This window comes from Akebia trifoliata, chromosome 7, assembly GCF_017979445.1.
Source record: "Akebia trifoliata isolate Shusen 1 chromosome 7, ASM1797944v1, whole genome shotgun sequence".
Lineage (NCBI taxonomy): Eukaryota > Viridiplantae > Streptophyta > Magnoliopsida > Ranunculales > Lardizabalaceae > Akebia > Akebia trifoliata.
Genome location: NC_141381.1, coordinates 4,226,023 through 4,242,801, shown reverse-complemented (window position 1 = coordinate 4,242,801; position 16,779 = coordinate 4,226,023). Strand labels below are relative to the sequence as shown.

Here is a 16,779-nt window from a genome sequence, read left to right as displayed (position 1 = left end):
GTCGGATTAATGTTTATAAAACTACCCTCTTTAGGTTGACGTGGCATGCACAGGAGAGTCTACAAGGTTTCCTGAGTACTGTAACGAAAACATTTGTGAGCAAAAAAAAATCTCTCAAATAAGAATCTGCTTTATTTGTTTCTTCTCTCGTAAAAGGTGGGCACAATTGTTTGTAGTCGTCTCTTTTTGATGGTATGTAGTAATCGAAAAGAAATGGTAAGTCAAGAAAGTAATTAATTACACTTCATCGAGTAAATTAATAACAGAAGGAGAAGGAGAAGACTTGGGATTGATTCTCCATCCATAAAGATTAAAGGGTAGAACACTACTCATACCCCATCATCGTTTCTTCTATTTATTTTGCTGAGCTTGCTTAGCCAAGTCAACATTCTTCTTTCTCTCTCTCTCGCGTGAAAACTTAAACTCTGAACATTAATTTCAGGTAAATTTGTTTCTGGTGTTTTCTTTTTTCTTTTAATTAATGCAGTAATTTGAGTTGATTTGTTTAGTATAGTTTGTGATCAGTGTTGCTAGTTCTTTGGTGAGAACAGCAGAAATTTCTGTAGAATTGCTGTCTCTCTCTCTCTCTCTCTCGCTCGCGTGAAGGAACGAACTTCATTTCTGAAGATTCCAGGTGAATTTGTTTGTGATCATGTTGTCTATTCTTTTCTTCTTTGTTTTCCTTTAAATGAAGTGTGTTTTAGTCAATTTTTTTGTTCTAGTTTGTGATTAATGTTTCGATTTTTTGCTCTTTGGCTGAAGAATCATACAGAGTTTTAGAAGTTAGAACAGAATAAATTGCTGTAGAATTGCTCTCTCTCTCTCACACGCACACACACACAAAATTCTTGTTCTTTAGCTTAAGAATCACGAAGAGAGTAAGGTTTTCTTGAGAAATTACTGCAGTGGCGTTAAAAACTTACAACGTTAAATTACAGAGATTCTATGGACACACCTACCTATTTTACTTATTAAACACCAATTTCTTAAATTACTTATCACCCCACAATTAAAGATTAAAACACACCATTCAAATATTACAAAGTTTTGGCTCAAATTATTGTCTCAACATTATAGCACTCGTTCAAACAGTTTAAGTAAGTATGATTAGGCTTATATAAAATCTTAGAGTATGTTTGGTAACACTTTTGGAGTTTGGAAACTAATTTTTCTTTCTAAATTCTGGAATCTGAAATCTTGTTATGAGAAAGTTATTTGTTTATCATTTTAAAAAGTTTTTGGCTACAAAAAGAATTTTGAAATATAATGATTATTTTGACAATATTACCCTTGTGATTACAAAAACTTTCCCTAATCCCATGGACTTAACACTTTAGTATGCCCTAACTAGAAATCAAATTATAAAAAAATGAAAAGATTCAACAGTTTATCACAACAACAACAACAAAAAAAAGAAATATCACAATACAAAGATTCGATTACATTAGTTATATATTCATAAATTCGAACTTCAAGATACAGAGTTTGAACCTAAGACCTTGAGAACATCCTCCCAAGGTCTTACCACTTAACTAAGTGGTCCTTCTTTAAAGATATATGATTTTACTTACTGTAAGAAGTATATAATTTCATAACCTATGCATCGTGACAAGAGTCTATCTCTGTCAAGTTTATAGGTTGTCATCTATGAACTATGAGTGCTAAGCATACTCCATTCAAAAGTGTGGAAGTGCACTTATAAAATGCGAGAATCATCTTAAATAGAAGCTTCTTGCAACTGTTGTTTTAAGGATTTTTCAAGTTAAAACTTAAAAGAGGTGGTGGGATATAAGAATATACAAAATTAGAAGAAATAATTCTTCTAATTAAAAGATTGAGAACCCATATCATACAAATATCGCTCCACCAATCAACATATGTACTAGGGATGCAACTTGAACCGGTTCAAACCAAGAACCAATCCAAGAGCTTTGGATTGGTTTGGTTCGATTTATAATGAACTTCAGTTTGGTTCCGGGTTAACAAAATAGATAATCGACCAATTTAGTTCAATTCTTAATTCATGTCTTGTATACATAATCCTTATATTAATAAAATTATAAATAAATATTATTAATTCATTTAATAAACTATACCCATTTTTTATGGATAAATTGATTGTTTTTTTTATAGATAGATTAATGACTTTTTTTTTTTTTTTGGATGGATGGGACTTACTTTAATTGATAGAAAAACTATTGACTTTTTTTTTTTTTTGTATGGATACATTAATGATTCTTTTTATTGATGGATAGATTATTAACTCATTATATGAGATTTCATACTTATATTTATTTATTTTTATTAAAAATATATTGATTCAATTAGGTTTTTAAGATGTTGGCAATAGAATCGAACCGAACCAAACCAAACCGGCCTTAACTCAGTTCGGGTTGGTTTGGCTCTATGGCAATTTGATTCGGTTCCAATTTGGCCAGAAATCGAACCAAGTTGCACCCCCTAATATGTACCATAATTCTTCACAATCGGTCTAATGGGTCAATTTGGCCTCATTGACTTAGGTCCATTGACCTCCACGATTTTAATTTCTATATTGCATGTGAATTCTATAATGTAATAGATATCAATTTTAAATGGAAACCTAATATCATTAGAGATATATTCTTTAAGGAATTAATAGGAGACTTTGATGCATAGGAAATCTAATAAAAGAATTAATCCAAGCCCTCAATCTTCATCTATAAAAGGGATTAGCTAACCCCATATTATAGTTGTTGAAAGGACACAAAACATTGAAAACGTTGAGATAAAGAAAGTGATATCCATCAATCACAAGAACTCAACTAATTTAAATAAAGAGAAGGGAGAAGGTGAGTCTAGAAGAAAAGACCAATCCGATTGAGATTTCGAAAAGCACGAGGAAAGAATAGATTAAAGGGAGCATCTTCAAAAACATTGGATTAAAGGTTTAGCGATGGCATAAGATAAGTAATGATAACTTGAATTAGATTTTTATTCATGAATGATTGTTTGAGATATGTGTTTGATTGATTCTATTGTGACAAAATAATAGTAGTGTTGAGATTTGAATGTATAAAATAATCAACAACATGCCATTGAAGGAGACATATGAGAATGAAGCGCAACAGCTCTAGCACCAGCTTTAGTTGACAACCAATATGGTATGAACTTTTTGACTCGTGTTCGCCACCCTTAGTCTTCTACACAAGATGCAAACTATCCCAATACATTTGTTGTATGATTTGTATGGTTCAAAGAGTTTATTTCCTATCAATGTTGAATATCCTTAAAACCTGAAGAGGTGGGCAATCGAACATGAAAAATTACTCATTGCACACGAGCATAGACATTATATAATGAAGGAACACCATTACTAGTACTCAAGATTAAGCATAGAAATAAAAACTTTGCTACTTGAAATTTCTCGCCGTCTTTTTTTACGCTCAAGATTACTAGAGAGAGGTTAGAACATATTCAGTTCTTCTCAAATCCCCTTAAGAGTGTACCATTATACTCGTTAAAGCTTTTATCACCTCGTTGTAGTAGGAAGATATTTTCAAACTGTTGTATCAAGAAACATGGTATCATGATTAATAGCTTTTTCATAATAAGATACTTATCCCTTTTTCATTCATCATGATTAATAGTTGTTCAAGTTGTAAATTATGATAAAATTAAATAACAAAACTACCTCGACAAGCAAGGTTCGATCCACAAAGACAACATTAATCCGGTAATCTTTCCACTTCAAATCCAATTCAATTTACGTAACCAAATTAAAAATATTTTTAAGAATAATTTATCTAAAACAAAACACTAAAAGAAAGGACTAAAAATACTATGAAGAAGTGTAGATCAGTCGGATCTATCATCACAAGTTCTATCAATGATTTTACCGTCCTATATTTATCTCGATCCCCTAAACAAAGTTAATGTTTGTGGATTGGAAGATTTAGTGATGATATTAGCAAGGAAATTCATAGTATGTGATTAATGTATTAAGTCGATATTATAAGATAAATATTAAGTATTCTCTATGAAGCATGGTTTATCTTGAACTTATCAAAGAATAAACCATTAAAACTGAGAAACCACTAATATTAAATCTGATAACACTTACTTAAGATTATCACAATAAAACGATAAGGCATTAATATGAGAACAATAAAAAGATTAATAAAACTTAATCCGGCTTCCTCGACCGATCTAACGGAGAGTTTAGTCGATAGTCATCGCAAGAACAATAAAGCAAAAAAAAAAAACCACGAAAGTAAGAGAGTGGAGATGATAGAAAAGAGAGTTGTCTTTTATTAATCTTGATCTGAAATTGACATCATCTCCTTACAAAGCTTGAAACCAAGAAAAAAAAATTAAAAAAATAAACAAAACCTAAAACTAAAAAAAAAAAAAAGATGTTGATCTCAAAAGAGATGAGATACCCTTTGAATCTGATCTGGTCTCTTATTTATAAAGACTAGATTAGGATTTTCTAGGGTTTTTAGGGTGCGAAAACCTTTCGTAAATAAAACAACTTCAATATGAAGCATTTGTAGCTGCCAAACTCCTATACAAATCTCTATGTTTGACTCTTCGACATTATCGCACTGCCCAAGTTGACCTAGGCAACACGTTAAAATTTGGCCTAATGGACCTGAATTTTGGTTATTGGTCTTGTTTTGAATCCTGGATCATAGTGATATCTTCGGATTTTTTTAATTCGCCTTGAAACTTTACGAATTTCTCCTGTTACATATAAATAACAGCAATTAGGTCTGAAATACATATTTTAATGGAAGTCAATAATAAATATAGACTAATAATGAATTATATCTAATTAGATGATGTAGTATATAATTTACTTGTAAAGTCTATATAATTAGGGTTCTAGAAAACCCTGATCAATAACTATTTTTGCATAAAGATCTTCAAAAAGTTCACTTTACTCACTAAGAAAATGGTAGGAATCAAGTGACTAAAATTCTTGCCAATTTCAAGGCTTGAGGTGGAAGTTAATCAAATACAGGCAGTGAAGAATCCATCAAGGAATCTCAATGCCATAGTTCGGAAATAACATCGGTGGGAAATCGAATCCTTTTATTGATTAAACTGGCCGGATGCTTCCCTTTAGTAATTAGAAATAGAATGCTAGTAAAGTAGTCAGTCGTTGAATCAGATACCTTAGGTATTGAGTGTATATTTTCCTTCACTCTCGAGTGTGTCATATCCCAGTTAAGCCTCATGACCCTCTTATATTCATAGTTCTTCCCTTCTCCAATAGATCGATTTATTGGAGTAGTTGGTTGGTGTAGATGGTACAAAGTAAACTGGTCCACATGCATGTTAGTGGACTGATAATAGGTTAGGTGGAAAAGCATAGTCAATGGAAGAAGTATAATAAGTCATTTCAAGAATAGTAGAATGGCTCTTCGGAGTCCGGGGACGTAGTCCAGATTTTGGATGAACCTCGTGAACAAATCTTGTGTATTGTCATCTATTTCTCTTTCTCTTTCTTTCCATTGGGGATGATCTCAAGATTAGTTTAACTTGAGTTTTGGAGCACTAATTTGGCCATTGCCATGGAGAAAGAGGAGAAAGAGAAGAGCCTCTTTCTTGAATTACCAATCACTAAATATAACTTTTCACAAGATAATGTTCAAAGTTTTGAGTTTCTAAATGAACTTGTTTACTTCCATATTTGGTGGTTTTAGCAGAATAGCAGTGTCGTGTGTATCAAGGGTCCGAATTGATCTAAAGTTTGCTTTGCATTTGTTGTTCGGACAATATATATATATGGGAAATGTTCAGCAACAAACATTTTGGCAAAACATTTTTCAAAACATGCTTAGAAGTTTTGGAATGGGCTGATTTTTTGTGAGGATGATCTCTACGGTGAGGAGATCATCATCACCAAAAATCAGCCCATTCCAAAACTTCCAACCCCATCAAAAATGGTTTACAAAAAATGGACGATCCATGATTTTTCAACTTGTAAACATGGGGCTAGAAGTTTTAGAATGGGCTGATTTTTGGTGAGGATGATCTCCTCGAGGAGATCATCCTCACCAAAAATCAGCCCATTCTAAAACTTCTAACCCATGTAGGACAAAAATGGTTGGCTAAAATGTTGGACAAAATGTTTGGTGCTGAATGAGACCCTATATATATATATGGATTAGGATCCGTATACACATAAAGCTATTCATAAAGCTACAACGTGTTTTGTCTTATATGGGTAAAAATGTTTGGAATGGGCTAATTTTTTGTGAGGATGATATCTATGATGAGGAGATCATCCTTGCCAAAAATCAGCCCATTATGAAACTTCTAGCCCCATGTTTACAAGTTGAAAAATTTTAGACCGTCTAATTTTTGTAAATCACTTTTGATGGGATTAGAAGTTTTGGAATATAATGATTTTTTGCAAGGATGATCCCCTCACCACAGAGATCATCCTCACAAAAAATCAGCCCATTCTGAACCTTTTTAACCATATAAGACAAAAATGTTATAGCTTTATGAGTAGCTTTATGTGTCTACGGAACCCACCCTAGATATATATATATGGTCCCATTCGCCACCCTAAGCTTTACCCTACACTTTAACAAGCATGTTTTGTCCTACATGGGTTAGAAGTTTTGGAATAGGCTGATTTTTGGTGAGGATGATCTCTATGGTGAGGAGATCATCCTCACCAAAAATCAGCCCATTCCAAAACTTCTAACCCCATTAAAATGGTTTACAAAAAATGGACGGTCCACGGATTTTCAACTTGTAAACATGGGGCTAGAAGTTTTGGAATGGGCTGATTTTTGGTGAGGATGATCTCCTCACCGTAGAGATCATCCTCACCAAAAATCAGGCAATTCCAAAACCTCTAACCCATGTTTTGAAAAATGTTTTGCCAAAATGTTTGTTGCTGAACGGGACCCTATATATATATATATATATATATATATATATATATATATATATATATATATATATATATATATATATATATATATATATATATGGTCCCATTTGCCCCTCAAAGCTTCACCCTACACTTTAACAAACGTGTTTTGTCTTACATGTGTTAGAAATTTTGGAATAGGCTGATTTTTGGTGAGGATGATCTCTATGGTGAGGAGACCATCCTCACCAAAAATCAGTCCATTCCAAAACTTCTAACCCATCAAAAATGGTTTACAAAAAATAGACGGTCCACGATTTTTCAATTTGTAAACATGGGGCTAAAAATTTCAGAATGGGCTGATTTTTGGTGAGGATGATCTTCTAATCATAGAGATCATTCTCACAAAAAATCAGCCCATTCCAAAACTTCTAACCCATGCAAGACAAAAAATTTTTGTTAAAGTGTAGGGTAAAACTTTTGGTGTTGAACATTTCCCATATATATATATATATATATATGTTATTTTTTCTTGATCATGATCTTCGTGCCTAGGGAAGATTGTTTTTAATATCCTACATTTACAAATTGCCATTTTAGATTTTAACAATCATTTCCGGTATTATACAACAGGAGACTGCAGTTAAGTTTACTTGGAAGGACATGGGCAGGACAATTCAGGTTTCTGGATTCCCTTCTGATGTATCTAAAGAAACAGTTAAGGACTTTTTGGAAAAACATATAGGCAAGGGATCTATAATTGCACTAAAAATTAGGCAGACCAAAAAAATAAGGTCAAATTCAAGTGCATATGCAATAGTCCAATTCGAAAGCATTAAAAATGCCGAAGATATGTCCTCATTGATTTATCGACGCCTATACTTTGGGACTTCTTATCTGAAAGTTCGTCAAATGAAAGATGATGTTGTACCGAAGCCAAGAGTCTTAATGCTTAGTGTGGAAGCTACAGCTCTGCATTTTGGCTGTCAGATTTCAGATGAAAGGTTTTTTGCTCTTTGGAAAGCGGTGGACGTTATATTCAATGTTGGGTTTGGCCTTCGAAAATTGGAATTTCTACTAACTCATCGTCATGTGGAATATAAGCTTGAACTTTCTTATGATAGTGTTTGGAAAATCCAGCTACGGCACCCACAGGAGCTAAATACAAAGTTTCTCTTAATCCAGGTTTAATTCCTTAAAATGTGTTCTTTTCTATCTCGTATCGTTTCTTGATTGTTCAAGACTAAATAAGCTGTGTTTTCGTTTTAAAAATTGAAAAATTGTCAAAACAATGCCAATTCAAATTATTTACCAAAATGGTAATTTAACGTATTGGTAAATAAGTAATTTTACCATATGGTAAAATTAAATTTGAAATGAACAGTATTTTTTCGTACCAAAAATACCCTTTTAACTTTGTTTTATAAAACAGTATAATACATGTTCCCCCATTAAGCAAACAGAGAGAAATATCACTGTTTTGTCAACTAAATTCTTCCACTATGATGTTTTTCTTTTGAAGCAAACATCACTCTACAAACATTTCCATAATATTTCTATCTGTTTACTTAAACAGAGGATATGTATACTGTTTTATAAAACAATGCTAAAAAGGGTATTTTTCAAAAGAGTCGTGTTAGAATGACCTCAGTGGGGGACACACGGGACACCTTGTCGTGGTGGCTCGTGCATGTTCATAGATATATTTTACTCGTATCTTGAAGAAAATGCATCTATGAGCATGCACACTCCACCACGTCAAGATGTCCCTTGTGTGTCCCTCACTGAGGTCACTCCAGTATTAATCTTTTCAAAAATTATTGTCCATTTTAAATTTTACTACTGTGGTAAATAAGTTGAACAGTGCACCATTTTGGTAAATTGCACATTATATTTCATCTTGAAATTTGAGATTTGATACATATGAGTGCAAGTTCCATACTTGAATCATGTATTTGCCCAACATGTTTTGTCCTACATGGGTTAGAAGTTTTGGAATATGCTGATTTTTAGTGAGGATGATCTCTATGGTGAGGAGATCATCCTCACCAAAAATCAGCCCATTCCAAAACTTCTAACCCCATCACAAATGGTTTACAAAAAATGGAAGGTCCACGATTTTTCAACTTGTAAATATAGGGTTAGAAGTTTTGGAATGAGCTGATTTTTGGTGACGATGATCTTCTAATAGTAGAGATCATCCTCACAAAAAATCAGCCCATTCCAAAGCTTCTAACCCATGTAGGACAAAACATGTTGGGCAAATTGTTGGGTAAATGGTTGGGTGCTGAACATTTCCCATTCTATAATGGTGCAATTGTTCTGAACTCTCTGCTTATAAGCCTTATATAAAACATATGTAAGTAAGATCGTTGACATGATTGCCAAATTTGTGTAGGTGTCTTCTGCTCCGCGGATTTACGAGAAATGTCTATCCTCATCAGGAGATATATGCAAAGATCCAGCTTTCAATTATTTTAGAGATCCATCAGATGATCAATGGGTAAGAGCAACTGATTTTACTACATCATCGTGTATTGGACAATCTTCTGCTCTATGTTTAGAACTTCCAAACAACAGTGAGCTTCCGGGTATTTGTGAAAACTTTCACAATTATAAAGAAGACGATGGTCTATTCTTTCTAGAGATTGGTTCTACGTTTTCTCACAGTACGGATTTAGTACCTACTGTTGGGCCTCCCCAAGGACTTGAATTGCCATATAATATCCTTTTCAAGATTAATTCCTTGGTTCAAAATGGGTACCTAGCAGGGCCAACACTTGATGCCACTTTTTTTCGGTTGGTTCATCCGTCATACATTCCCAATATTACCCATATCGAACGTGCTCTCGAAAAATTGTCTCATTCAAAAGAGAGCTGCTATGAACCCGTAAAGTGGCTTAGTGAGCAGTACAAAAAGTACCTCACATCAAAGCATAATCCTAAATCACCTTCTATTTCCTTGGATGATGGCTTGGTGTACACTCGTAGGGTTCAAGTAACCCCTTCGAAAGTATACTACTGTGGTCCTGAGATTAATGTTTCCAATCGGGTGTTAAGGAAGTATCATGAAGCCATTGATAATTTTATCCGCGTTTCATTTGTTGATGAGGATTGGGAGAAAATGCGCTCAATGGATTTATCTCCACGTGCATCTACAAGTCAAGGTAAAAGGCATACCGACATATATAAAAGGATACTTTCTACTTTGAAAAATGGCATTGTTATTGGTGATAAGAAGTTTGAGTTTCTTGCGTTCTCGTCAAGTCAACTGAGGGATAATTCTGTATGGATGTTTGCTCCTTTGAATGAGATTACGGCAGCTAATATCAGGGAATGGATGGGTGATTTTCGTGAGATAAGAAATGTGGCTAAATACTCAGCAAGACTCGGTCAATCTTTTAGTTCATCAATGAAAAGTTTGACTGTTAATAAGCATGAAATTGAAACTATTCCTGATGTCGAGATTGAAAAGAATGGAAAGAAATATGTTTTCTCCGATGGAATTGGGAAAATTTCCGCTAAATTTGCACAAAGAGTGGCAACAAAATGTGGCATTCAAAGTTCTACTCCATCTGCCTTTCAAATTAGATATGGTGGCTATAAGGGTGTTGTTGCCGTGGATCCAACATCAGTAAATAAGTTGTCCTTGAGAAAAAGCATGTCTAAGTATGTGTCAAAGAACACAAGTTTGGATGTATTGACATGGAGTAAGTTTCAACCTTGTTTCCTCAATCGTCAATTAATCACTCTTTTGTCTACCCTTGGTGTCAAAGATCGTATTTTTGAAAAGAAACAAAAAGAAGCTGTTGATCAGCTAGATGTGATTTTAACAGATCCTCTAAGGGCACAAGAGGCACTTGAGATCATGTCTTCAGGAGAAGGCATAGACGTTCTAAAGGAAATGCTCAAGTGTGGCTACAAGCCTGATGTTGAACCATTCCTTTCAATGATGTTGCAAACATTTCGTGCGTCAAAGCTGTTGGATCTGAGGAATAAAACAAGGTTATTTCTTCCGAAGGGAAGATCAATGATGGGATGTCTAGATGAAACTGGAACCTTGGAATATGGGCAAGTCTTTGTGCAAGTTTCACGTGTTGGCAATAAACTGTTTGGTAATAATGCACTCTCTACAAGTAGAGGGAATGAATCAAACCAAGGTTCTTTGATCGTTGAAGAGAAAGTATTTGTAGCTAAAAATCCATGCCTGCACCCCGGAGATGTGCGCATCTTGCAGGCTGTCAATGTCCCGGCTTTGCAACATATGGTGGATTGTGTTGTTTTTCCTCAAAAAGGCAAAAGGTGAGTCATATTATTATGACTTCTTTTCAGTATTTGTGAAAATAGTTCAATGTTAGTGTGATATTTATATTATTACCATTGAGCTTATTGTCTTGATTTGGTTGAATAAATTGCTTTGTTAGATGCTTATATTTCAATGTTGTAGAGAACACACATGTTAAAAAAAGCAAAAAAAAAAATTATGCATTTAGTGGCAGGATACATTGGATTGTTTTGGCAGAATTGAAATCTTAAATTGGGTCAAATGACCATTCAGTCTAAATTCCCCACCTTTAGACCTTGGCATCTTCTTTCCCATCCTTTCATATGTAACTATCATTATCCAAAGCTATGAAGGCATGTTCATGGATGTAGATATACTACTAAACCACGTAAATCCTTGTGTTTTGTGTACGATTTTCTATTCTCTTTTCTGCTTCATTTTTCACAAGAACAATATAGAATAAAATAATAGAGATTCTATTGCCACACCAACTTTTGCTAACGCCACCTCACTTCATGTGTAAATCACCAAAGCATTAGCACACACTTGGGGTGCCGATAGTAAAAGTTGGTGTGGTAATAGAAGCTCTCTAAAATAACCCAAATAAAGAGAAATATATATACCCCCAACAGACATAATAAGGGTTTCACATAATACTAGTGGAATGATCAATGATTAATAGTACTCCTTGCTGAATGGTACAATGGCTTATTGTGGGTATCCTCACCCGAAGGTCCGAGGCCACTCCACCTTGGAAAAGGTCCCCATTGATACTATTTTTCCTCTTGAAGCCCAAGCCTAAACAGAATACAAGACACTTACACAACAATTTTTGGATCAGTTTCTTTATAGTACATGTTCCACACATGACAGTCGAATATGTGGGATATATAGACTCAATGGGAACTTGTGTTATGTGGGAAAGAATATGGTTCAATTTATTTGCACAGATATTTTTCATTTTTAAATTCAATGGGAATGCTTTGAAGAGGAAAATTTTCTTTCAACTATTTTTGTTGAATCCCAAATTAGTTGTCTTCTAAATGTTGAAAAAAAAAAAAAAAAAAAAAATTGTTTGTGCTAACATTCCAAGTTAAAATTGTGATTGTAGACCCCATCCCAATGAGTGTTCAGGGAGTGACTTGGATGGAGATATCTACTTTGTCTGTTGGGACCCTGAACTTATTCCACCTCATCAGGTCACACCCATGGACTATACCCCAGCACAAAGTGTTCTCTTGGACCATGATGTTACGATTGAGGTAATATTCTTGCCGATAGTAATACTTTATAGCAATAATTCTACTAATTCATTTTTATATTTTTATTCTTGTTTTTTCACTATTATAAGCATGATGTTACTCCATCTATCTATTCTTAGTTTCTCATGGTAGTGGAGTTTGGATAATTATGTCTATTACTTTACGATTTTCATCGTCTTGTTACTTTAATGTTTTCTAGAGAAAATTATATGCTAATGCTTGACATACAATGTGATGTATTTCTATTTCCATCTTGCACTAATAATTAGAGAATGAGATGTCCCTGAGAAATAACGAAACAAAAAATGCACAAACACAAGGATTTACGTGGAGCAGTGTGCCAACGTCCATGGATCAGAACAAGAACAATTACTATTTTCTTTCAAGTTTTACAGCCTGAGAGATATCTATTTATAAAATTGGGAGTTTCTAAAACACGTCTATCTCCTAAAAATAGAAAGAAAAAAAAACCTTAAGAAAATATTACACGATTGTCCTTTTTGGGACCCTAAAATTTCAGCAGGACCCTCGGTGGGGGAGCTTCCCCCTGCACCCCGGCAACTCTGCACAGTGCCAACAGAATACAAGACATTTACACAACAGTCCCATTAGTAGTTTGTTATGCTTGATAAGTGGAGAAATTTTCATCCCCTATGTCTTCAATATATAGCCTTATCTACCTTTTTCTATATTTCATTATCCGCTAAATACATATGTGTATATATATTTTTTTCTATTAGATGTGGTTGTGTGAACACTAACGTTATTCACCGAAATATTTCAATTTCCACCGAGTCTTAAAATAAAGCGTTCTTGAAATTATAAAGTTAATTAATAATTAAGAGTGATATGTAGTGAATCAATGTTGAATATACATGTAGTTGGCTCCCCCACTACATCTAATTTCAATATCCTTCCCCTGTTTTCTCAATTGGTAACATATTTACTTCTATGATGATGATATAGGAAGTTCAAGAGTACTTCACAAATTACATAGTAAATGACAGCTTAGGAATCATTGCAAATGCCCACACTGCATTCGCCGACAAGGAACCACTCAAGGCAGCGAGTGATGCTTGCATAGAGCTCGCAATGAAATTCTCAATTGCTGTCGACTTCCCAAAAACCGGTGTGCCAGCAGAAATCCCGTCTCATCTACATGTCAAAGAGTACCCGGACTTCATGGAAAAGCTCAATAAACCAACTTACGAGTCACGTCGTGTGATTGGAAAACTATTCAGAGAGGTCAAAGATATCGCACCACGTACAAGTTGTATAACAGCCTTCACTAAGGAGGTGGCACAAAGGTCTTATGATCGAGACATGGAAGTTGATGGCTTTGAGGATTATATCGATGATGCGTACTATTACAAAGGTGAATATGATTTAAAGTTGGGGAACATGATGGACTATTATGGGATCAAAACTGAGTCAGAGATTCTTGGTGGGAGTATAATGAAAATGTCAAAAACATTTTATAGAAGAAGAGATGTTGAAGCAATCGGAGCTGCGGTGAAAGCTTTGAAGAAGGAAGCACGGACTTGGTTTGATGAGAAGAATAATACTGAGTCGGGTTCTCAAGAAGATGATGTATACAAGAAGGCATCGGCGTGGTACCATGTAACGTATCATCCGGATTATTGGGGATGCTATAATGAGGGAATGGAGAGGGATCATTACCTTAGTTTTCCATGGTGTGTCTATGACAAGCTGATTGAGATCAAGCAAAAGAAGAATAGTGAGAGGAATCTCAATCACTCGTTGGAAATCCAATTTGTTCGTGATCTGAGCTTGAGTTGATAAATCATGAATCCTTTTACGTATTATTTCTCAAAAATGCTTATTTCTATATGTTTGCACTCAAAAAAATTATTTAGCTATTTAAATATGAACTTTTAACTTACGTTGTTGACATTGGTTGAAATGTTGGAGTTGATCATAAGTAACTTTTATGGTGCTATTTGATTTTCACAATTATTGATTTGTCTTGATAAATCAATTTTTTTTACGTTGAACTTTCTCTTTGGGATTGAAGGACATGAAACCTTTGCTTGCAGTGAACGAACTCTCGATATTATATACGTCCGCTTTTCATGAGGTTTCTAACCATATTCAAATATTTTTTTTTTTTTTTTTTTTTGGAAGATTAAGTGGGTTAAGGCCAGACCCAAACCAGCTACACCCTAAGGAACCGCCAACCACTACGATCCTTATCAAGGATCAACAAAAGATCAATAGGAGAAGAGTTACAATCCAACACATGGCAGCCAACAACGGGTTGCAGCGACGCAAGGAAGTCAGCAGCCCTGTTAGTTTCTCTGAACACGTGAGAGAAAATAATTTCATGGAAAGATGAAATTAACCGTGAGATAGCCAAGTAAAGATGATGAACATGCCAAGGGGGCTTCCACATGTTGTTTAGGATATTAACAGCAACAAGGGAATCAGATTGAACTTCAATACGAGTGCATTGATGGGCGGCAGCTAAACGGATCCCTTCGAGGATTCCTTGCAATTCATGATGTAGGACTGATTTGGGAGTGTCCATTCCAGCAAGAGCACCTATCATACTGCCCTCATTGTCCCTGATAATAGCTCCATAGCCACCTCTCATGGGGGAGAGAGCACCGTCTGTGTTTAGGGTCCACCAGCCAATTTGAGGCTTTTTCCAAGAGCAATATGTACCTCGTCTATGGGTGAAGGATGCTTGTAAGTCCCAAGCATGCATGAAGGCCCTGTTGTGATCCGTGTCCTCAACATTGTCAATTTCACCTTCGAATTTGATCCAAATATCCTCCAAGATGTTATGGAGTACCAAGGATGGACTCCTAAATTTGTTTTGATAGATACGATTGCATCTCTCTCGCCAAATGTGGTAAATGAAGGCGCAAAAAGCAACCTGTTTAATCCTATGAATTACGGAATTTCCTTTGAAGTTGTCCGCAGCCCAAACCACTTCCTCTTCCCAAGTCCTCTGAGCTCTATTCAAAAGGCACCTCTTGAGGATGTCTGCCCAAATGCATCTCGCAAAAGAACACTCGCTAAAGAGATGAGCATTGTCTTCCACGTGTCCTCTACAAAGTCTGCAAGTAGCATCCACCCTTATCTCCCACTCATTAAGCTTCCTCAAGGTTTTAAGCCTACCTCTCATAGCCAGCCACGCTATGAAGCTATGCCTCGGGATTCGAGATTTGTTCCACACCAAGGAGGTCCAACTTGGTCTAGGAATATCAGAACGGTTCGATCGGATAGCAGAAGCAACTGAGAATTTTCCATTGGCTGTCCTTTTCCATACCACTCTATCAGCAACTCCACAGTGGATTGGAACTTGATTAAGTTGATGCGTGAGCTCAAGGAGGGAGCCTTCTCTTCCCTCCGGAATTCTCCACTTACCATCCCTGATCAAGGCTGAGACTTTTGCCTTTGGGCCAACTCTAGAGTCATAGGAAAGATCCTCGTTGAACATAGGACTTAGGATTCCTAGCGGATGCCAAGGATCATCCCAAAGCCTAGTGTTGCATCCATTGCCTATGAGGTGAGTAATGTTGGTGAGGGCATTGTCTCTAGCTTTTAGAATTTTTCTCCAACTCCAGGAAGCCTCCTTAGGAATCTTAAGAGTCCAAAAATTTCTTTCTTTCAAAAGATGTGATTTGACCCATCTTACCCACATTGAATCTTGGTTCGAAGCAATCATCCAAGCATAGCGAGTTATTGAGGCCTTGTTCCACTCTGTAATGCTCACTAAGCCTAGCCCTGCCTCATCAGTAGGTTTGCACACGTCCTTCCAACACACCGAGCTATAGTTTTTCTGACTATCAGGCCCAACCCATAGAAAGCGAGCACAAATTCTTTCCATCTCCTTTGCAACCTTGGACGGAAGAATGAAGCAATTGCACCAATAAACTTTGATGCTAAGAAGCACCGATCTGACCAACTCCAATCTTCCTGCATAAGAGAGGAATCTACCTTTCCAGGAGTTAATTCTCAAAGATAATTTCTCAAGAAGAGGTTGGCAATGTCTAGCGGTGAGCCTAGAAGAAAGAAGGGGGAGCCCCAAATATCTGACTGGGAGATTCCCTTTTCTTACTCTTAAAATATTCGCAATATCATCCTCTAGGTGTCTATTGTCCCCCGCAAGAAATATCGCGCTTTTATCCGAGTTGACCTCCAGACCTGTTAAGTTGCTAAACTCAGATAGAACTGAACGGATTGCCTCCGCGCTCTTCCTATTACCCTTGAAGAAGATTAGAAGATCATCTGCGAAGCAAAGATGAGTAATCTCCTGCTTCACACATCTAGGATGATAGTCAAACTGCTTGCTCTTGACCTTACCTTGGAATAGAGGGTTGAGAATTTCC

The 16,779-nt window shown here is 35.6% G+C and overlaps 1 protein-coding gene across 5 annotated transcripts; it reads left to right on the top strand.

Moving 5' to 3' along the window:
• Positions 1 to 205: 205 nt before the first annotated feature.
• On the top strand, positions 206 to 14,324 carry LOC147398052 (putative RNA-dependent RNA polymerase 1). Of its 5 annotated transcripts, none has more exons than XM_086447165.1 (6): positions 206 to 442; positions 555 to 634; positions 7,508 to 8,059; positions 9,273 to 11,176; positions 12,271 to 12,421; positions 13,388 to 14,324. In XM_086447165.1, exons 3-6 carry the CDS (start codon positions 7,538 to 7,540, stop codon positions 14,219 to 14,221), a joined length of 3,411 nt encoding a protein of 1,136 aa, XP_086303291.1. In that variant the 5' UTR covers positions 206 to 442; positions 555 to 634; positions 7,508 to 7,537; the 3' UTR covers positions 14,222 to 14,324. The 5 variants fall into 5 exon arrangements, with proteins under 5 accessions (XP_086303291.1, XP_086303290.1, XP_086303289.1 ...); XM_086447164.1 differs by having other exon boundaries at positions 552 to 634; XM_086447163.1 differs by having other exon boundaries at positions 526 to 634.
• The last annotated feature ends 2,455 nt before the right edge of the window (positions 14,325 to 16,779 follow it).